Consider the following 21,671-nt stretch of genomic DNA (forward strand, 5'->3'; position numbering starts at 1 on the left):
AAATTATCCAATCAGAAAAAAAAACTCTATGTTTATCAATATGCTCTATTATAATATAAAATCAAATAAGTTGTATTTTTTATTCTCTTATTAGTAAGGCTTCAAATTATTAATATTAGATAGCAGAAGAAACCTCTTGTTGATTTTCTTCAATAGATAAATTATAATTTAATTGCTCATCAGTCCATAATGGCTTGATTTCGGGTAAATCCTTCTTGCCAACATCACAACGACCTCCTTCAGCTGCATAGTCGGTGATACGCTTGAAACCATGACGATTCCAAATATCTTCAAGAGAATCAACAAGGTGATCAATCATAGCAGGTGTATGACCAGGAGAAGGAGTGATACGAAGACGCTCATGACCTACAGGAACGGTAGGGAAATTGATAGCTTGAACATAAATATCATATTTATTCAAGAGCTCATCAGAGGCAATCTTTGCAGAGACAGCATCACCCAATAAGACAGGTACGATATGAGAAGGATTAGGGACAACAGGAATACCTAATTCGTTTAAACGAGACTTCACAGTGCGTGCATTTAATTGTTGCATACGACGTTCAGCATTTGAATGTTTCAAGTAATTAATACATGTCTTTGCACCAGAAACAATAACAGGAGGTAAAGATGTAGTGAAGATAAAGCCAGGAGCATAAGAACGAATCATGTCAATAAATTGAGCGGATCCCGCAACGTAACCACCTACAACACCGAATGTCTTACCCAACGTACCAGTGTAGATATCAATTTCATCCATAATACTACCATTACCACGATAAGGTTTATTAGCATTCAGATCAAAATCAAGATGTTCAGCAACACCAGCACCACGAGGACCATAAATACCAACTGCATGTACTTCATCCAAGAAAGTGATAGCATTGTATTTCTTTGCCAACTCAACAAACTTATGAATAGGAGCAATAGAGCCACACATAGAATAGACAGATTCAAAGGCAATAATCTTAGGTCTATTGTAATCAACAGATTGAAGTAACTGTTCAAGATGTTCAACATCATTATGTCGGAAGATATGCTTTTCAGCTCGTGAATTACGGATACCTTGAATCATAGAAGCATGATTTAATTCATCTGAAAAGAATACACAGTTAGGAAGCTTAGAACCCAAAGTAGAAAGAGTGGCATCATTAGCTACCATACATGAGGAGAAAACAAGAGCTCCCTCAGTATGATGTAAGTCAGCTAATTCAGTTTCTAGCTGTAGATGTAAATCAGCATTACCAGCAATATTACGAGTACCACCAGCACCAGCACCATAGCGATCTAAAGTTTTTCTAAAATGACACATAGACACACACACAAAAAAAGAGAAGTTATAATATATCACGACGATTCATGTCAAAAAAAAAAGTCTAAAAAACTTACTTCATTTCTTCTATTAAAAGAGGACTTGCACCCATACCTAAATAGTCATTTGCACACCATACAGTAACTTCATCGACAGGACGAGCAAGGTGAGCCATAGGAAACTTTTTGGCAAGACGATTAATATTATTAAAATAACGATAGCTTTTATCATTTCGTTTTTTATCCAACATTTGCTTGTAAAAATTTTCGTAATCAAAAAGTTTAGTATCATGTATTTGCTTTTGTTGGTCTTTGGCAGATACAGAATGATGCATACTTCTAGTTTGAATAGCTGCACCCATAACGGGACATTGATTAGCCTTTACTAATAAACCATTTGTCTTAGTCTTAGCTAAACGTTTTAAAGCTGAGGTAGTATTGCCATGTAAGAAAGGACATGTTTTACGAGCTTGTAAAAGAATAGGCTCCATTGTAAAGGGGGAGGTTAAGATATATATTTGTATATATATAAAAAAAAAAAAAAAAAAAAAAAAAAAAAAAAAAAGGAAAAAGAAAAGAGAATAAAGATGAAAATAAAATTTCTATAAACTGCAATAAAAAAATTTTCCTCGTTTTATAGTATATCCAGAATTTCACTATAAAAAAAGTCGGGGATTTTGTTTTTTTGATTGTTTAATTAAAATAGGGAAAAATGTGTCAGAAAAAAAATAAATAAAACTTACAATTTTTGTTTTTTATTCTATGAAAAAATGTTTGAAGAAAAGATATGTTCTTCTGCGAGTATAAAACAGAAAGAATTAAAAGAATCTATTTCATAATATCTTATAAGCTTTTCTTTCTTTCTTTTTTTATCGTGCAAAACCAAAAAAAAGGGGCATTTGATTTTATTGGATAATCTCTTTAGATTTGTCAGCTATTTTAATTGGATAAGATTATGTAATAGATATTAAACAATTGGAAGCATACCTTCATTTTAATGTTTCAGTTTCTCTTTGATGTAAAATACATAAATATAAAAGTAAAAAAGAAAAAAAAACCCCTGATAATTAAGGTTATTATTGTTTATTAGCATGCTTTAATGTAAAAATTTACATAATTCTTACTCAGAAGTAGTGAAAAAAAAAACATGTATTTAAAGAAAAGCTTAGTTATATTATGCTATTTTATATAAATATAAACATATACACATATATTTTTGAAATCAGCTTAACAAACAAACAAAAAAAATAGTTGCAGATCAGATAAATGATTGTGCAACAACATAAAAATCACTTTTTAGTCTTTGCTTTTCGGATTATGAATTTTTGACAGATATATTTATTATCATTGTTAGCTATAATATAAGCACTTTCCCTGGAGGCTTCAAGTCCTTTGATTTATCATCTGTAAATTGAATAAATTTTGTCGTAGGCCTTTTCTCATTATCAGCAACAAGTATATCATTATCATCTACAATAGCTGTCATTAATTCATCATTTCCAAACTGAAATTCATCATATTGTTTATGAACTAAAAGACTCCTTAGCAAATTTGTCTTTTTGGAAGGTTTCTTGTATGCAAGTAAAGGATTCTTATTATTATTTTCGAGTCTATGTTTTCTGTAAGCAGAAGGAGCTATATTTCCAAATTCATTCATATTATTTAACATGGGCGGTCTACGGTAAAAGTTATAGGATTGTTTAGCAGCAATAATCAATATCCAATGAATCTAAATGAATAAATTTATAGTAAAATCAAAAAATAAATACATAAATACATAAATTCACTTACATAAACAATAAACATAATGATCATAGCTAATAAAGACCATTTAATTTCACTTTGGTATAATCTTTTACAGTTATAAATATCTACAGTAGAGTTTATTGGGTTTCTAGTAGAAGTGTTTGATGGAATAGTATCGTTCTGATAATCTGGGAGAGTGGTATTGTAATGATTGACTGATTCTTGAATACACCACTTATTGAATGCTACTTCATCTGTCACAAAATAGACAAAATTGATTAATGTAATCGCTAACACACCAAGTGCATTAGCAGTAATAGCTAATACAGTTGTCTTGGATGCAGTTAAGATTTTAATAAATCCTGGACCTGGTAACATTCTTAATCTACTCCTCTAATATGTGTGTAACTATTAATAATGCCAAAATTAACATAATTATCAAAACAATTACCCTAGATAGAAATATTAGAAAACTGAAAAGAGTGATAATACCAAATAGTAGATTGACAGCCCCAAATATGATTAATGGAACATCCTTTATATGAGAATAAAATGCTATATACATATAAAGAAGTAATGTTAGATATATAAAGTAGATTTATACATATTTGTACACATTACGACTCTGTTGCATAAAAGACGAAACAGAGAAATAAAAACTAATTCCCTATAATTATGATACGTGTTAATTTTAACTTGAATCTTGTTATATAAATTGCCTATTTTATTACCGCCCAACAGAAACATATAAGTGCAAAATTAGATTCACTTCTTATACATCCACAACAATAGACTCTAAATCGATTTGAATTGTAATAATGTGCTATATTGCCTTGTCTTCTGACCATTTCTCGCTGTTCTATTTGTTGAATATTCATATTAATATTGTAAAGAGGATATAATAAAGATAAAAGGAAAGGAAAGGAAAAGAAAGGAAAGGAAATATTCTTGTATTGCTTATATTCCAATGATTTGATTGTGTTATGCTTTTTTAAAAAAGGGATTATTTTTATTTTTCTAGTGTCTATAAATGGAATATGCATGTATAACTCTTTTACAGCTATTATAAAATATTATTATTTTTGGACTAGTACATGTTATTTCTTGTCTAAGAACAGAATGTATATCTAATATTAATTGGCTGCTTTTCTTTTTTTAACTAAAGCCTTTATCTATGAATGGTAATGAAAGGTAGTTTATATTATAACAAAAACTAGCAAGTATAGAAAAGCATAATCTGCTTGAAAACTATCATTATTATTATGGGCTAACTATATAGCTTCTTTATTAAAAATAAAAATTAACTCTGTTGTCTAACATTTTAAAGTATGCTGCTAATAATGGAGTCTATTTTATAATTATTCAAATAATACATTATTAATAATAAAATTGCTTTACATATATAAGTGATTTACAATTTACTTTTTTTTTTTTTTTAGTAATGAATTAGACACATGATTTACTCTTAGTGAATTTCTTTGATCTTTGTATATATAAAGAATTCATTCTCTAAAAACAAGTACATTCAATCAAGAATCTAAGCATATAATAAAGTCTTTGTTAAACTGATTATACTAGTGGAAAAGTGAAGAAATACAACTGGAAAAGCAAATTTTAAAGCCTTTAGTGAAAATGTATAAAAGAAAAAAAAAAGGTGTATCTATTTCCAAAATATTATATAAAGTAATAATACTAAATTAAGTGTTAAATGTGTTTTCTATATGTTGTCGGATAGTTGCTAATGGATTTTGTTTAAATGCGCTGTGTTGCATAACTTTTTGCATTCGTAAAATCTCTTGCATTCTAATAAAAATAAATAAATAAATAATCACTTCATTTTAATGAAAACAAACAAAACTTACTCGGCCTGTTTCTTTGCTTTTTTAGACCTGATTTTATTAGAGGGTATGGCTGCTTGTTTAATAGGTTGTTCAAGCTTTTTAGCATGTGTTGCTTTACTTTCAAGTTCTGATTTGGGCTTGATCTCAATGTCATTCAAAATATCGTGAATACTACTTAAATCAGTTTTAAGCCCATTTTTCTTTTTATTCTCTTTCTTTTGTAACTTCTTTTTTACATTATACGCATGATCAAGTTCTAAATTTAAATAAAAACATATAAATTTAAGCTTTTGCTTGTATTTAACCAATAGTGTATTTACTTTCTAACCAGGCTTCATGTCTTGCTTTCTTTTTTTGGTCTTTTTTCGCTACTTCTTGACTTTTATTTGGAACAGTCTATCAAATATATATATATATGTATGTATATATAAATATACAATTTCAACAATGATCAGTATAACTGCTACTACAGTTTGTAATAGTATTATTTACTTTGATCTCTCCATTGTCAGTAACGATTTTTTCCAATACTTCTTTCTCAGAAACTGCAAATTTTCTTAAACGTACAGGATTTTCGACTTTTTTTGATTTGGATCTTGAGATTTTTGGCATGTTTTATGTGTGAAAAGAAGACAGTTGTAATCAAATGCTATAATTTTTTTAAAGAAAAAAAAATTGTGACTTCTGTGTAATTAGAATAATATAACTCAAAAAGCTGTACTTTGCATTTGTACAGTATTTTTTATTAATAAATATGTTTAAGAATAGTTCATTACCACAGAATCAACAGCAATATGAACAACCTCCTCCTGCGTATGATTCAGAATCAAATAGACCCTTTTTATCTGTGGACGAAGACAATGTAGATGATGACATGTTTAAAGAAACAATTGCCAATAGTAATATGGAGATTCGAATGCGTATGTATTTATCTTGAAGAGTAGTTTTATGATATTTTATTGACAATAAATGTAATACATAAGAATTTGTTAGAAAGGTTTATTCTATTTTATCAACACAGTTATTGGGAACTGTTATTATGTCCTCTATATACATGTTTAACGAAGGCATAAAAACTTGGGTTCAATCACAGTAAATCTTTTTTTTTTTTTTTTTTTGTTTATGCAAGAAAAATATTATTTATTACTTGCATTATTGTATAGCCCTTGGTTAATCTTTGTTTCCTTGTTTGGATCACTTGGTTCCCTGATTGCCCTTATGTTTAAAGGCCGTTCTGCACCTTTAAATTACTATTTACTAGCACTTTTCACAATTTTGGAAAGTCATATGGTCGGCACAATAGGTAAATATTGCAGCTATACTTTCATAGATAGAAATATATATATATATATTTATAATTTATAATCATAGTTACTTTCTATGATCAAACAATCGTTTTTCAAGCTTTAGTTATTACATTTACAGTATTTGTAGGCTTAACTCTGTTTACCTTACAGTCTAAATGGGACTTTAGCGGAATGGCACCAATGTATGTCTATAGAAAAATGTATAAATAGATTTTAATTATTTACATAAATATTATATTAGTTTATTTGTTGGTATCTGGGTCCTCATCATTGCTGGGTTTTTACTACCTTTTACTTCTTCGGAAATGGAGCTTCCTTTAGCTATTGCTGGTGTAATTATTTTCTCTGGTTACATCATATTTGATACCTATTTGATTTTCAATCGCTATTCTCCTGAAGATTATATTATGGCGTCAACAAGTCTATATCTTGATATGATCAATTTGTTCCTTCGTGTACTTCAGATTTTAAATGCAAGTCAGAGAAACTAATTTTTACTTAATAAATAACAAAAGCTTGATATATTGAGGGAGGAGATTTGATATAACAGTAAGCTTCAAGTTTAAATATATATTGAATATATTATGTAATGTATAATATCCTACTACGATTATTTATTCGTATACTGTAACTCAGTAATAATTGATATAATGTACTATAGTAAAATTATTATTATTATTATTTTATCCAAATTAATCAAAGGGTCTTTATCTATAAGGAAATTATTAAAAGTGCTTACTGCACGCATCATAATAACCGTATAGAGATTCACTCTCCCTCTTTTTTTTATTTTTTTATTTTTATTATCAAATCAAATATAGTATTTCTTCTACTTGTTATAAGCGAGCCCCTATTGGGAACTTCTTCATAGCTTGTCTAACACCTAAATCAGCCATAATCTCTTCTGCTCCACCAAGAATAGCAGTAAACTATAAAGTGTATAATATGATATAATCAGTAGCTTATTAATAATAGTAATAATAAAAAAAAAAAAAATAAGAACAACTATTATGGAATTACCTTGTAAGTTCTCTGTAATGTTTCAATTTGGCGGCCCATACCTGTCTTAGTAATAGCTCTTCCGCCAAATATTTGGCAAGCTTCATCTGATACATCATGTAACATCCTGGTTACCTGATATTTACAAAGTGCAATAGGCCCAGCAAGTTTAGATGATTGCTCTTCATAATTCATGTGGTTCATTTGATAGGTTAACCCCTCAACCCAGCTATGAACACTTTCAACTTGTGCAATCTATCAATAAATGCATGTTAAATTCATTTTCATACGTAGTTATCCTTTCTCTCTCCCCTCTTTCTTAATAATATTATTATTACCATTTTTGCCAATTTGAAACGAATAACGGGTTGATCGATTAAACGTTTACCAAAAACCTTCCGTTGATTAGCCCATTTAAAGCACTCTTCAACTACCATACGAGCATTCATAGTGGCGCCTGTAAGCATGCTCCAACGTTCATGATTGAAGTTGGACAAAACAACATGGAACCCTTTGTCTTCTTTACCAAGAAGATTCTCAACTGGCACTTTAACATTTTCAAATGTTACATACGCTGTACCTGCACTTGCAGAGTAGGATGTCTTTATCAATTTTGTCTCGACACCTTCACCACGTTCAATCAAAAGCATCGAAATTCCCTTCTTAGTTCGTACAGCAGTTGAAAAATAATCAGCATAATGTCCTACGACATTATCATATTATTATTATCACTTTACTTTTTTATATATATACATATATACAATTCAATTTTTTGTAATAATAATACACTTACCACTAGTAATCCACTTTTTTACACCATTAACAATATAGTGTTTCCCATCAGATGTTTTTACAGCAGTAGTTTTAATGTTTGCAACATCCGACCCTGTATAAGGTTCTGTAATAGCTAAAGCCATTCTTTTTTTACCACTGAATATTTCAGGAATAATCTTTGCCTTCATCTCATGACTGCCATAGTTTAGAATGGTAGGAACTGAAATGGTCATACCACCTAAAAGACCTGAGGTAAATCCAGGAGCTGAGAATCGAGCAAATTCACCATGAAGTAAAAGTTCATGAAAGTAGTCATACTCTTCTGGGTTAACTCCTCCTGGTAAATTGAACGATTTAAGCCATGGCCCAGGTCCAACATTAGCAGCTAGAATACCATAATTTCCTAATTTTTGAAGAAACTCATCAGAGGGCTTTTCTCCAGAATCTTCATAGCGTCGTGCTTCTTCTATCATAGGATCCAAGATTTTACGAACAGCGTCTCTGAATTTAAAATGTGACTCACTATTTTGAAAATAGAGATAAAAACAATAAGACGAAAGCATCCCGATATATCCATATTAAGCTCTTTTTTTTTTATATATATACAGCTTACTTATAATAAGGAGATTTAAACCCTTGAAATGCCATAGGTTCAGCATAAGGAACCTTTGATAATGATCCAGGTTCATGCCATTCTATTTGTGGTTTAAATCCAGCAATTGTGCCAATTTTGTATCGATTATATTTATGTAAAACGTCTTGTCTATGTAATCCATAAAACTCATCTGTTGCATCTTTCCCTGCCACTTCCAAAAGTGGAAAGACACCACCAGGATGCAGATCTGCAAATTTTGTAAGATCGTAAACACTGCCATCAATTATAATCCATAAATCGTCAGCAGTTGAATGTCTACGAACTTCATCTATATTAAATATTTTTAAATCCTTAATAGACATTATTGTTAGATTAATAAAAAAAAAGAGGGGGGAGTGTAGAATGTAACTATAATAAACTAAGAAAAAAAAACAATAGATATTAAATACGTGAAAAAAAAAAAAAAAAAGAACAAGTGACGTTAATTTTCCCATACACTTGAGTACTCTATCATTCATTGCTAACATAACATTAATTCCCATGAAGAGGAAAAGTTTAACTTTTAATTAATATCATCCGTTGCCATAGTAATATTTCATATTATATTCACTGATCGTGTAACGTAAAAGTATTTTATTACTATTAAAGTAATAAAGTAAAGTTCCTTAACATGGTATTGCTTCAAGTTTTCACTTTTAGTAATAGTTACATAAGGTACAAGGAAGCTTAAGTTTAAAAAAGAAAAAATATATATTTCATGTATGACATTATTTTTTCAAAGAAAAGCGTGTTATATTAGTTATTTTATTTTTTTGTTTTCATAGTATTTGTAATGTCGACCTTCTTATCATTATCTTAAATTTAAATAAAGTAAAGGTTCTTTTTTTTTTTTTTTGATAAACACAAAAATAATTTTATATCTACTTTTATTTTTACAATTCATTATATATAAATAATAATTATGGTATTGCCAACTGCTATTATTTTCCCTTATTAATAGAATACATAATGTATAGCATAAAAAGAAAACTAATAAATAGTTTCATAAAGGACAGGATGATAATAATAATAAATCGTGTTGGCACCACTGTCTTCTTCTTTGATGTTAACATACAGGATTTATTCATAATTAATTAAATCATTTCTTTTACAATGGAAAAAAAAAAGAAAAATAAAAATAAAAAATAAAGAAAAATGTGAAGAGAGTGGGATTTGAACCCACGCCTCCGAAGAGATCACGACCTTAACGTGACGCCTTAGACCAACTCGGCCATCTCTCCACTTGTTGACCGTAATTTTGGATAGTAATTATATTTCATTCAGAAAATTTCGAGATCACGTGACGTGTGACTTCATCTTCGGATGCCTAAATAGTTATTACAAATATTCTATTTTTCTTGTTACCTTTTATAAAGAAAACTTTTCCTTTGATAATGAATTAATTATGTATATTGTGTACTGCAATTACAGCTGAGGCAGTTGGGAAAGAGAATTAATTAATATTGTCAACTAAAGAACTCGGAGTTAAGAGAATATTGTTAAGATTATCGTTTGGTTTATTTAGTGTTTATTAATTTTATATTTCATTTGTTATGATTGTAGTCGTCTTTACAACTAAGAATAGAAACAAACCATCATTTATTTATACAAATAAAACTAGTTTATTGCACTTCACAGCATAATATTCATTCTACATTCAGTTTTAATAACAGTCATTGTGAGAGTATTCGAGCATTAAAAATAATTATATACATCATATTATGTAATAATAAGAATTCAATTACATAATTATTTATATAAGTCATACATATTAGGTATACATCTATAATGTTGAATGTTATTATGTTATAACATCTTAGAGGATGATAGTAATAATAGTGGCATATAAATAATTGGTATTATTGTTATATCTGAAATATTCACTGTGAATTAATATTAACACGTTGCTTACCCCAGAAATAATGATTTCTTATATCTTTAGTAACAGCGACAGCTCAAGAAGAAAAAGAATAAAAACGCATCTTATTGAATACAGAATTATTCGAAGACAATATTTATGTATAATGCTTTGTTATACCCGTATTTGCTATGCAAAACATACTTCTATTAATATCACTTACCTTGTAAAAACATATAAATAACCCTTGAAAATTTTCCTTTTCAATTTTTTTTTTCTTCGGGTAATCTTTGTGTAATATTTCTTATAAAATATCGAATAAAAAATATTATAAAATAAAAAATAATAAAAAGAAAGTTAATGAGACCGAACAATCAAATAATATTAAAACTTCTAGCACTTTATTATCTTTAACATATCTTATTCAATCGTAACTAACACTTTTCTGATTTACATCTTATCTTAGGTCGCTTTAACAGTTCTCATAAATATGCAGCAATTTAATTCATAAATAAAATCATTGACTTCAGAACTATGAAGTAGATCAGGAGAACTTAGACAGAATTCCTTGATCCACATGTTTAAAAAAAAAAATGTCATTATAAGTCAGCTCTTGTTGCTTTGTCTAATAAAACTATATAGAGTTTTCACAGACTTGTCTGTTTCTTATTTATCTTTCGTTGTCTTTTTGTACTCAAAACATTTGGAACTTCTTAGATATTATTAGATCGGTGAAAATCTGTTATATTGTATTTATTTTGAAAAATTAAAATCTGACGATTGAAAGTTTTTTTTTTTTTTTTTTTTTTTTTTTTTTTTTTTTTTTTTTTTTTTTTACTTTTTTTTCAGGCACCATGTCTATGCCTTGATTCACTTGGTAATTTTCTTTTTTGTTAGAACTTACTGCAATGTCCTAAAATTAGACTGATAACATAATAGACAATAGTTATTAGTAATCTGATGTTGATAATAATATTATTAGTTGAATGCTATGACATAGCTATTCTAATTAGATGTGCAGTATCGTTTATATTTACTTTAGGTTTTAAACGTTATATGATTTAAGCTTATCAGTTATAATAAACAATATCATTAACACTAAGGACACATATTAAGCTATCTCTATATTGAATAAGCTTCATATTACTTTTAATTTCCTACATCATGTAACATAAACTAACTTTAGAAAATATTAAATATAAAATAGAAGCCATATATTTCTATGATAAACTTCCTTCTCTATTATAACTGTATGCCAAATAAAGATCACATCAAAACTTGTATGTAAAGTAAAGTGAGATGTTTATTCAATCAAGTAAACATACAGAATTCTCATTTCTATTCATCATCTTTTATGTGCGTTGTCTCAATAAAAAAAAATATTTTTTTTATACTGCTTAAATAGAATATCAAATTAGAAATTGTTAAAAATATTGTTTTTATTAAATTATATTTTATAATATTAATATATACATGTATTTCTTATAAGTAATTATATACTGCTTCTTCTTTTCATATAAAAAATGATTTCTCATTTTAATGGACAACAACGTTTGAAAGCGAGTCGCTATCCTCTTTTTTTTGGTTATTAGAAACATCCAGGACACCTGCTTTTTGTTGCTCATCAAGCCATTTTTTATAACGACGATCTTCTTCTTCTTCCCTCCATTCTTCACCTCGAAAAGAGCCTTCAATACGAGCCATTACACAACAGCCTAGACAATTACCAAGAACATTTAATGAGGTACGTGCCATATCCATAATCGCATCAACACCCATAATCATCAACACAGCTTCAAGTGGAATATCATATTGAGCTAATGTGCCTGATAACACAACTAACGACGCACGTGGAATTGCTGCAACACCTTTAGATGATAACATTAAAGTTCCCATAATAGATAATTGTGTACTCACAGGTAAACTTAAACCAGCTGCTTGAGCAGAAAAGATGGTAGCTAAGGAAAGATACAGGGTAGTTCCATCTAGATTGAAAGAATAACCACTATTATATTTTTATTTAATAATTGATCCATTGTTAACAATTAAAAATAATATTACTTTACCATGGAATAACAAAGCCTGTAAGTGAGTTTGTGCAACCAAATGCACGCATACGTTCAAATGCCATAGGAAGAGCTGATTCACTTGATGCAGAACTAAAAGCCAATAGCCAAGGCTGTGCTATGGTTTTAAAAAATGGTAGAACAGGAATTTTGGCAAGAAACATGATAGGGATTAAGACAATAATTAAGAATATAACTAACGAAGCATAGACACAACCAATGAGTTTACCAAGATTAGCCAAGACACCAATACCATTCGCTCCAACGGTAGCAGCCAATGCAGCGCCTACTCCAATAGGTGCATCTAATTTTAAATGTAATATAAATAAACAACACTATAAAAAAATTATAAATAACTTACAGTTCATAACTAATCCAACAAATTGAAACATAACCTAAAGTCAAAAAAAAAAAGTCAATATCTTTTTATTATTACAGTATGAATATTTATAATATAATATAATACCTGAGAGAGAGATTCATTCACTTTAAGCATAAATTTCTTGCTTTGTTTATCAGCTTTCATCATGGAACATGCAAACATAACAGCACAGAATACAATAGCTAGTACCTTGTTCTCAACTGCAGCTTTAAAAAAACTTTCAGGAATAATTAAAAACATTTCATTTGCCCAAGTAATTGAAGTGCTCTCTTTTTCAGCCAATGCTTCGACTGCAGAAATATCATCTCCTATTGGCAGTATAACACCAACACCTGGCTTTATAATGTTTGCCATAATTAAACCAATTGCAAGTGCGAGTGTAGTAACTACTTCAAAATACTAGAAGATATATATATATATATATAGTCATTGCAAAGAAAAGATTAATATACATGCTATATCCATATAAATATATATGTAAATACATTACAATAATTGTTTTAACGGCTAATTTTCCCACTTTTCCAATATCATCACCATGACCAGCAATACCGATGACAAGGACACTAAATACAAGAGGGACAATGATAATCTTAATCATGTATATAAATGCATCACCTAAAGGCTTAATTTCCTTTCCTGCAGCTGGAGCAAATTGACCTATTAAAATACCAATAACCATTGCCAAAATAATCCAAAATGTCAGATTTGTTCTTCGCTGTAAGAATCGAATTACTTTCATGAAGGGGGCTAAAATAGCCTCAAAGGCAACTGTCATCTGTTCCCCTAAGTTCTTCATTCGAGTTGAATATGTTTGTTTATTATCTACAGGTATACGAATATGCTCTGGAATATGTTGACGATGCTGTGGACGCTCTTGATGGATGTTTGATGAATTTTTATCTGTATCATATGAGATATTTGCCTTTTCCTCATATATATCTTCGATAAACGAACCGGTTTCAATTTTATTAGTTACAGAATTAGGAATAGAGGATACAGAATGCTGAGAAGAATTATGTTTATGATACGTTGGCTTGTCCATAATTTTAACTATTTTATTATATCTATAGATAAGAAATTATTATAAAAAAATTATTACAATAAAGAAAGAAAAAGAAAGAAGTTAACGAAAATCTTCTTCCTCCTTTAAATCATAAAACAGGTTGGTTACTCATTTTTTTTCCTCTTCTATCATAAAATGGTACGTTTTTTAAAAATAAATAGATAAATAAATAAAAAATTACACTATTTTTGATAATAAACTTATTGTTTATCTTTTTTTTCTCAGGATTTAATCGTGTTACCTTGATCCAGGAGTACAAAAGATGAGCACTTTTGTTTATCATGAATTATATATTTCTAGCTTATAACTCAAAATAGGTTAAGTCAATTTTTTTTTTTTTTTTTTTTTTTTTTTTTTTTTTTTTTTTTTTTTTTTTTTTAAATACTGGTAATACTAATAAGTCATGAAGTGAATTTAGTTATATAAAAGGAAATAACAAACAAGAGGAGAAATATGCACATTTTCCTTATAACATAAGTATTGTATTTTTTGTCAAACAGTATTATTATTTTTATACTAAAATGCTTAATATGCCCTTCATACTAAATAATTCACGATATAAACTTAATAATTGCAGCTATATGCAGATAATAGTAATAAAATTGTCTGTTTAATTACTTTCATTTTCTTTTCATTACTGCATAAAGCAAGTAGTACTTTTTTTTGTTATATTTATTTTATGCACTCCACTACTATACCATAAATGTATATTTCTATAACACAAGTTCACAAGACCCAAATACTCCCAAAATTAAATATTATGAGCCACAAAATATTAAAATAGAATAAAAAGAACAAAGTTTTATCATGAATCTGATTTGTTAAAGAATAGCTTCGGAATACCATTTATCTATATATATTATATTCCTGTTTAAAAAATCGTTGTACAATAGTATTAATGTACTATATGTACAACTTTTTTTTTTTTTTTTTTTTTTTTTTTTTTTTTTTTTTTAATGCATAAAATTTCTTGTTCAATATAAATCTAATGTCTGCAGTGAGATGATATTCACTATTTCCCTGCGCCCTTTCAACCATTCTTTGAAGGTAATTAATTTTCTTGCTTCTTCGAATGCATTTATATTTTGAGTATCATTCTGATGATGATATTCATTTTTATCAAACTGATTATCATCTTCTGTTATAATAGAAGGAAAGCCATTGCTCATTTCCTCCAAAAGGTAATTAGCAAACACAATCAAATAAAAATATCGAACGAGGTAGTTAAGAGCAACCTCACGTGTTGCTCTCCATTTTTTAGATCCTTGATCTGTCATTGCTTCAATGCGTAATTTATAATCATAAATTGCTTTTCTTAGATTTTGCATATGATCGAACATATTGATGGCTTGATCTGTAAGTCGTTTTGCTAACTTACCATAAGTCAAGACACTTACAAGTTGAAGAATAACTCGGTATTCACCATTTTCGTATCTTTCTCTTTCTTCATGGGATTCATCATCATTACAATTATTATTATTAAATGGATGTATTATATTTGTGTTAGTAGTTCCTAGTGCAATACTATTATCAACTATGAATGAATCAGTCATGTTTACTATGGCATCGTTGCTTAGAATCATTGATACCAACGAAGCAACAACCATTCCAGTTGTAGTACGTCCACGTCTAAATGAACAAATAATAAATACAGATGTAAATATATATATACTTAATATTATATTTATTTACCCCATTTGACAGTTAAATATAACATCTGCTCCCTGATTTACTTCAGCCATACGGTGAATTAATTGATCAAATACATCTGGTATAGGTGCCTGTTCATCCGTACTAATATAAAACATGTTAGCTATATTTTCTCTCTCTCTCACACACACTCTCTTCTTCTATAAGTTGTTTACATTGGGATTCTCATGTAATTAACTTGATAGCCTTCAGATCGAATGGACTCAAAAACTTGACTAGGCGTTTCGACTAAGTGCTCCGGAACTGTTTCCCACATTGGCTATATATATTAAAAACAAGATACCAATTTTTTTTTTTTTTTTTTTTTTTTTTTTTTTTTTTTTTTTGTAAATGAATCAGTCAAATTCTTTCCCCTCTCACTCTTCTTCCTTCTTTTTCTTATCTTACCAATAAGTTAAACTCATTATCTTCATCATGTAATAAAATACGGCCCTTGTATTCATTTAACTCCTGTATTATATCTAATTTCATTCTATCTTCCATACTTTCTACACGCTCTTTTGAAATACCAGTGGTCTCCAAATTTTTAAGTGGATCCATGAATAGACGCAAGACATAAGGGTTTTTGTTAACATATATAACTGGTTCTTCACGAAGACAAGTCCAGTAGACCCAACGAGAACCTCCAGGACCAGCTTTCATAGCCTTTAGGATAGATTTGACTGCATCTTTATTGGGCATTGCGCAGCCTGCAATAAATGGAGGAGTTAATGTAAGTGATGACTTTACTTGTCCATCTTTTTCGCATTCCATTAAATCAGCTGCAAGCCCGCCTATAGTTGCTGCTAGACTACCATACTTGACTGATTGCTTCACTTGACTCACTTCGACTCGTCTAAAATTATAAGCACCAGGTATCTTTTCCTTCAAACTCATCTTTTGACATCCGGGGAATGCATCATGTTTCAAGATGGTTTGTAATGCCAACACTTGACCATGTCGACTGTTAACAACCTGCATAACTTCACTTGAGAGCGCCATACCATCTCCAATCATTGAAGATTGCTCAACTGGTACTAATGCTCGAAACTCATCCTCATCCTTCTTTGCTGCATGTAAAAGATCTTGAAGAATGGTATCAAGTTCTGGATGTCGTTTCATCCAACGACTGAAACTTTCGGTTTCACAAAGCATATTTTTTGAAGATGTACTATCAAGATACGCTTGAAAGCAAATAAACATAAAATAGCGTTCAAGAGACACGATACCTCGTTTAACAACACGGCGGAATTGTGTAGGATCTTCTTCTTTTTCTGCCTGTATACGAGCAAACTCGATTGTGTTCCTCAAGTTACTTCCACCTACACTACATAGATCAATGATATTATCAACAATACCTTTATTCTCAAGTCCTCGTCGAATAACACGTAGGAGACTATTTATGAGTTGATAATTAGGGTACTGCTTCTTGTGGAATAAATCATTATGAGTTGAAGTTATAGTAATATTACTTGGTTTCATCCATCGAGTCAATAAACTAGCAATAATTGTACCTGTAGTAGATCGACCTAATCCAACTTGACAATTCCTATACAATAATATACATACATACATATAAACATGATAATAAATCAAAAATCGATAAATAGGGTGCTTACATCACAATAGCAGTTTTAGAAAGATTAACACCAGTTATTAATGATGTCAAGTCATCAAAATCTCTTCGTTCAGGAGCCTTTTCAGCTGTTATAGGCACACGATGATATTCTAACAAGAGACTACCTTCCTTCAAAGAAGAAACTGGCTTTTGCTTTTGACGTTGTAAATGAGTGTCATCATCATCTGATGAAGAAGAAAGAGATACATCCATTTGCTGTAGTTCCTGCTGTATTTCCGTAGCTGCAAATTCCATTACTTGCCGTACAGTCATGATATCTTCAATATCAACCTCTTCCCAAGAAGAAAGCACATTCCCATTACTATCTTCTCCATGAAGTAATATATAACCACCGCATTGCATAACTTCACGTATTACATCTTCTTTTAATCGTTCCTCAAGTTGCTCCATACGATGACCAGTAATACCTTTATAGGCACGTAAATTACGAAGAGTAAAAGCACGATCACGGAGTACATATGGGATACCATTAATATAGATAATAGGCTCTTCACGTAGGTTAATCCACAAAATACGCTCACATGGGTTTGCTTGTTGTTTATTATTGATAAATAAACTGCGAATAACTTGACGTAGCCCATTGATGGTCGGTTGAGCTACACCATAAACATTTGTATTGTCTATTCTTCTAAAATTAGAAGCACCATCAATAATCACAAAATTATGGTGCCTTTCTACAATGGGGCTCTGTGGTTGATTATGATTACTAATATGATGATTATTATCGTGATCCATGTCTGTTTTTTCTGATCCATGAGTGTCCTCTCTGTTATCTATTAAATAGCCGTAATGCCAAAAATCAACCTTAAGGATTGTGTGTGAAGTAAGAACGACACCTATACGTGACTATTAAAATAAATATAAGTAAAACTATTTCATATACGAAATGCATATTATATACACTTTACGTTAATCACAAATTCTTCCATTTCAGTACTAATCCCACTAGTGGTTTGTGAGCCAGCCCCTGTCATATCAAACATGCCACGATGAGTAACAGTATGATGTCCTTTTGGACCACTCATAGTATTGTCATCATCATATCCAAATCCTTCCCTCATCTTGGTGTCTTGATGCTGACGACCAGACAGTAGAAAGTGTAGATCATCAACTGGACGAAAAAAGTAAAATCGAGGGCCCTTTCTACGCATGTTTTGCAACATAGCCCAAATTTCAGGACGACAACGAACCCAAGAAGAAAATCGTTGACTTTTGAGTTTTATATTGGGTGATTCATTTATATAGGCTGTAAAGCATAACAAAAAGAAGTAGCGTTGAAGACCAGCTAACGCTTTATTTAAATAGTGCATATTCTTTCCATTACTATTACTGTTATTACTATTACTGCTGCTTTTATTATAATGATTGTTTTTATAATCAGCTGTCTGCATTGTATGACGTATACGATTTGTTAAAATCGATTCTCTTAGATTTACCACCGCATCAGCTAATAGCAATGTAATAAATATAATATTTGAGGATATCAAACCATTTAACACTTACATCTATCAATAACAGTATCCAAAATCTTTTTACTAAATATACCATGCTCTATTACTGTCGTTAAAGCAATAATAGATTGATAATTACCCATAATAGCTTCCTTAAGATTTTCAATTAATGAACCCTCCTCTAAAGCCCATTCTATAGCAGATTTAGAAGACAACTTTGTATCCAAAACTAAACATAATAACCACACATACACATATACATGAGTGTTTATCATATACATCTAATTGTATTTAATATATATATTACCATTCTGGAGTAAAAGGATGACTCTCAAAAGAGCATTGTTTTTTGCATTGACATTATCTGCATCTTCTAAACTTTTCACAACAAATGGATTTATATTTACTTCATCTGGAAGAGAAGGAGAGTTTTCCAAAGAACTATTTGCTGCAGAATAGTTAAAATAATTCCAGCCAGGAATCAAAAATGGGTCTGGCTTCCCTCTTTCAATTAATTGTGCTCGTCGAATGATCTGAGCAATAATAATACCCACAGTAGCTTATATTGGATAATAAAAAAAAAAGATATTAATGCAACTGTGATTATGTATAGTAAACTGTACTTTACTTCTTACAGCACCTATACCGCAATTGAAAATCAGTGGATCATCTGGTTCTAAGGAGCGAATGACATTGATGTATTCATCAAAATAGTTATCCTCAGGTGCTTGTTCAGGTGAAATTGGAATACGAAAATATTTTAACCTGTATCCTTTTGCTTGAAATGACTCAAAAACTAAACAATTAATTTTTGTCAGTAATCAAGCTAAAGAAAAAAAAAAAAAAAAGAAAATAAAAAGCAAAACCTTCTTTTGGTGTTTGAACTTGATCAGCTGCAATATAGCAGGGTATGACTGTTCTATCCGCTATAGATCAAAATGGATAAATTAGAATCAATTTGGAAAATTTATAACAAAAAAAAAAAAAAAAAAAAAAAAAAAATTACGCAATTCTTGATGAACTAAAAGTAAACCTCCTAAAGATCCTGCCTCCTTCAGAACATCCAATTTAAGTCTCTCTTCAACTTTCTCAAGACGTACAGAATTGATACCCAAGAAAGTGCTCATATTTTGCATTGGATTTGCATAATCACGTAGTACATAAGGTATTCCATTCAAATAAACTAAACAATATTATTATAAAGGTACCATGTAATCAATAAATCATTTGTTTACCTAAAGGTTCTTCACGAGTTGAAAACCTTAATATGTTTATGTAAGTACAAATAGACTTAACTTTATGTATAAATATTTACCATGTACATGATACTGAATTTAAGCTTTTTGGATGACAATTGAGTACAGCTAAAATAGTTGAGAGTCCAATTACCTAAAATAATCTCAGTAAAATACATGTATATATGATATAATTGTGAAAAAAAAAACAAAAATAAAGTAAAATTTTACGGTTGGTTGAGCAACACCATGAACATTCAATTCAGCTACACGAAAATTAGGAGCACCTTGAAGATGAAAATCAAGGTTTGTGCTGGTTCCTATTTTTTTTTTTTTTTTTTTTTTTTTTTTTTTTTTTTTTAAATAGTCAATAAATGGTATCCAATCTGTATGCAATGTTTCTTACCACTCGGGAAATGATCCATTTTAAGAATTGTATTTCTTACTAATACACTTCCTTTTCTTGTTTTAACAATATTTGGAGCCATTTTTAATAGAGAAAAGGGATCAAGTACATTTGATGAGGATTGCTTTTGTTCAGATGAATCAAACATTTGATTTTGACCAATACTACTCTGCCTCGAATGTGAATTGATACTATTTCCAATACTTTTAAAGAAAGAGATATATTGATAAATAAGACCTGAGTTAATGATAAAATATCACTTACATTCGAGGAGAATCAATAAATCTACGCTGTATATTTGTTGGCGAAGAAGATAAGTCCTGGACTGATCCTCGACGACGAGTTGAAGAGGATTCATCATATAAACTAAATAAATGATTATTATTGTTGTTAATTGACTTGGGCGAGGAGCTTAGTAATCCCGTATTATTGTCTTTAAAAGATAATGGTGTAAATACCATTATTAAAAAAGTAAAAAAAAGCGGGAAAAAACAAAAAAAAAAAAAACTGTGAGAAAGTAAATTAGATTGACAAACTTTTATAGCAGCATGAATGTTATACACATGTGCTTTTTTTTTCAGTTACCGTCCAATAGGGGTTTAGTAATATTTGATTTAGAGCCAGTCGTGATAAATCACAAGATATTGTATAATCAAAAATTTCCATGCCAACTATTGAAAACTCATTTGAGCACATATTAAAATATTAATGTATTGCCCTGGTCGGATCAAAAAAAAAAAAAAAAAAAATGAATAAAAAAAAATGAATAAAAAAAAATAAAATAAAAAAAAAAACAAAAAAAAAGAGTAGTTTATGTTGCAATCCGGTTCTGATTAGCCTAGAAGTCAGTTTTATATTCTGCAATTTATTTTTGATGGGCTATTTTCTCTTCGCTTTTGGCCTGAGCTTAATTACAATATATCTGATTTACCAGCACCTGCAACGCAGTAGTATAATATTTTGCATAAATGTTTTGTATGTAAGAAGCCATTTTTCTATTCTGCAAAAACTACGAGCTCATTTTAAACAACACAACATCATTTTATCTAACTGACAAACAGGCATTAGACGCTATAACACGTCTCAGTTTGTATACATCAAAACTAAATTCATAGAGCTACATCCACTGATAGAAGAATACTCTGGCTCTTCATCTTCTATTGTTCGTTTCAAAGAATTAAAAAATTTCAAAGGACATATATTGGATTACCATTCTCAACCCATACATACAATTACCAGCTCACGCAAGAAAACAGCAATAATGAAT

The 21,671-nt window shown here is 29.7% G+C and overlaps 8 protein-coding genes and 1 non-coding gene across 9 annotated transcripts; 1 reads left to right on the forward strand and 8 right to left on the reverse strand.

The window, feature by feature from the left end:
• Positions 1 to 39: 39 nt before the first annotated feature.
• Positions 40 to 1,852, reverse strand: BX663DRAFT_503223 (pyridoxal phosphate-dependent transferase). The gene is made up of 2 exons (XM_051526736.1): positions 1,390 to 1,852; positions 40 to 1,298 (listed from the first exon to the last, which is right to left on the reverse strand). Exons 1-2 carry the CDS (start codon positions 1,800 to 1,802, stop codon positions 116 to 118), a joined length of 1,596 nt encoding a protein of 531 aa, XP_051384685.1. The 5' UTR covers positions 1,803 to 1,852; the 3' UTR covers positions 40 to 115.
• Positions 1,853 to 2,619: 767 nt separating this feature from the next.
• On the reverse strand, positions 2,620 to 3,984 carry BX663DRAFT_503226 (uncharacterized protein). Its single transcript, XM_051526737.1, has 5 exons — positions 3,789 to 3,984; positions 3,679 to 3,724; positions 3,509 to 3,612; positions 3,103 to 3,450; positions 2,620 to 3,040 (listed from the first exon to the last, which is right to left on the reverse strand). The coding sequence occupies exons 1-5, from the start codon at positions 3,933 to 3,935 to the stop codon at positions 2,666 to 2,668; spliced, it is 1,020 nt and encodes a 339-aa protein (XP_051384686.1). The 5' UTR covers positions 3,936 to 3,984; the 3' UTR covers positions 2,620 to 2,665.
• A 626-nt stretch (positions 3,985 to 4,610) lies between these two features.
• BX663DRAFT_559683 (ribosome biogenesis protein SLX9-domain-containing protein) lies at positions 4,611 to 5,580 on the reverse strand. Its single transcript, XM_051531864.1, has 4 exons — positions 5,391 to 5,580; positions 5,219 to 5,294; positions 4,920 to 5,154; positions 4,611 to 4,860 (listed from the first exon to the last, which is right to left on the reverse strand). The coding sequence occupies exons 1-4, from the start codon at positions 5,508 to 5,510 to the stop codon at positions 4,755 to 4,757; spliced, it is 537 nt and encodes a 178-aa protein (XP_051384687.1). The 5' UTR covers positions 5,511 to 5,580; the 3' UTR covers positions 4,611 to 4,754.
• A 74-nt stretch (positions 5,581 to 5,654) lies between these two features.
• On the forward strand, positions 5,655 to 6,857 carry BX663DRAFT_503230 (inhibitor of apoptosis-promoting Bax1-domain-containing protein). The gene is made up of 5 exons (XM_051526738.1): positions 5,655 to 5,818; positions 5,882 to 5,990; positions 6,062 to 6,201; positions 6,270 to 6,387; positions 6,447 to 6,857. Exons 1-5 carry the CDS (start codon positions 5,773 to 5,775, stop codon positions 6,694 to 6,696), a joined length of 663 nt encoding a protein of 220 aa, XP_051384688.1. The 5' UTR covers positions 5,655 to 5,772; the 3' UTR covers positions 6,697 to 6,857.
• Positions 6,858 to 6,952: 95 nt separating this feature from the next.
• On the reverse strand, positions 6,953 to 9,042 carry BX663DRAFT_503232 (acyl-CoA dehydrogenase/oxidase). Its single transcript, XM_051526739.1, has 5 exons — positions 8,592 to 9,042; positions 7,998 to 8,500; positions 7,543 to 7,907; positions 7,226 to 7,459; positions 6,953 to 7,134 (listed from the first exon to the last, which is right to left on the reverse strand). The coding sequence occupies exons 1-5, from the start codon at positions 8,933 to 8,935 to the stop codon at positions 7,042 to 7,044; spliced, it is 1,539 nt and encodes a 512-aa protein (XP_051384689.1). The 5' UTR covers positions 8,936 to 9,042; the 3' UTR covers positions 6,953 to 7,041.
• A 728-nt stretch (positions 9,043 to 9,770) lies between these two features.
• BX663DRAFT_t58 lies at positions 9,771 to 9,853 on the reverse strand. Its single transcript has one exon. It is a non-coding gene; the product is annotated as a tRNA-Leu (tRNA).
• Positions 9,854 to 11,842: 1,989 nt separating this feature from the next.
• On the reverse strand, positions 11,843 to 12,917 carry BX663DRAFT_325522 (Sodium:dicarboxylate symporter family-domain-containing protein). Its single transcript, XM_051522109.1, has 4 exons — positions 12,898 to 12,917; positions 12,532 to 12,840; positions 11,944 to 12,475; positions 11,843 to 11,863 (listed from the first exon to the last, which is right to left on the reverse strand). The coding sequence occupies exons 2-3, from the start codon at positions 12,537 to 12,539 to the stop codon at positions 12,007 to 12,009; spliced, it is 477 nt and encodes a 158-aa protein (XP_051384690.1). The 5' UTR covers positions 12,540 to 12,840; positions 12,898 to 12,917; the 3' UTR covers positions 11,843 to 11,863; positions 11,944 to 12,006.
• On the reverse strand, positions 12,533 to 13,963 carry BX663DRAFT_430794 (Sodium:dicarboxylate symporter family-domain-containing protein; the record flags this gene model as incomplete). The annotated part of the gene is made up of 4 exons (XM_051522825.1): positions 12,533 to 12,840; positions 12,898 to 12,931; positions 13,003 to 13,317; positions 13,409 to 13,963. 4 exons carry the CDS (start codon positions 13,961 to 13,963, stop codon positions 12,533 to 12,535), a joined length of 1,212 nt encoding a protein of 403 aa, XP_051384691.1.
• A 953-nt stretch (positions 13,964 to 14,916) lies between these two features.
• Positions 14,917 to 20,909, reverse strand: BX663DRAFT_503239 (inositol hexakisphosphate-domain-containing protein). Its single transcript, XM_051526740.1, has 15 exons — positions 20,405 to 20,909; positions 20,230 to 20,318; positions 20,079 to 20,152; positions 19,999 to 20,024; positions 19,770 to 19,946; positions 19,630 to 19,689; positions 19,392 to 19,559; positions 19,071 to 19,322; positions 18,816 to 18,992; positions 18,221 to 18,759; positions 17,293 to 18,158; positions 16,082 to 17,222; positions 15,850 to 15,953; positions 15,677 to 15,778; positions 14,917 to 15,613 (listed from the first exon to the last, which is right to left on the reverse strand). The coding sequence occupies exons 1-15, from the start codon at positions 20,550 to 20,552 to the stop codon at positions 14,959 to 14,961; spliced, it is 4,578 nt and encodes a 1,525-aa protein (XP_051384692.1). The 5' UTR covers positions 20,553 to 20,909; the 3' UTR covers positions 14,917 to 14,958.
• Between the last annotated feature and the right edge of the window lie 762 nt (positions 20,910 to 21,671).

This window comes from Cokeromyces recurvatus (genome assembly GCF_025118155.1).
Source record: "Cokeromyces recurvatus strain NRRL 2243 chromosome Unknown BX663scaffold_7, whole genome shotgun sequence".
In the NCBI taxonomy this organism is placed as follows: domain Eukaryota; kingdom Fungi; phylum Mucoromycota; class Mucoromycetes; order Mucorales; family Mucoraceae; genus Cokeromyces; species Cokeromyces recurvatus.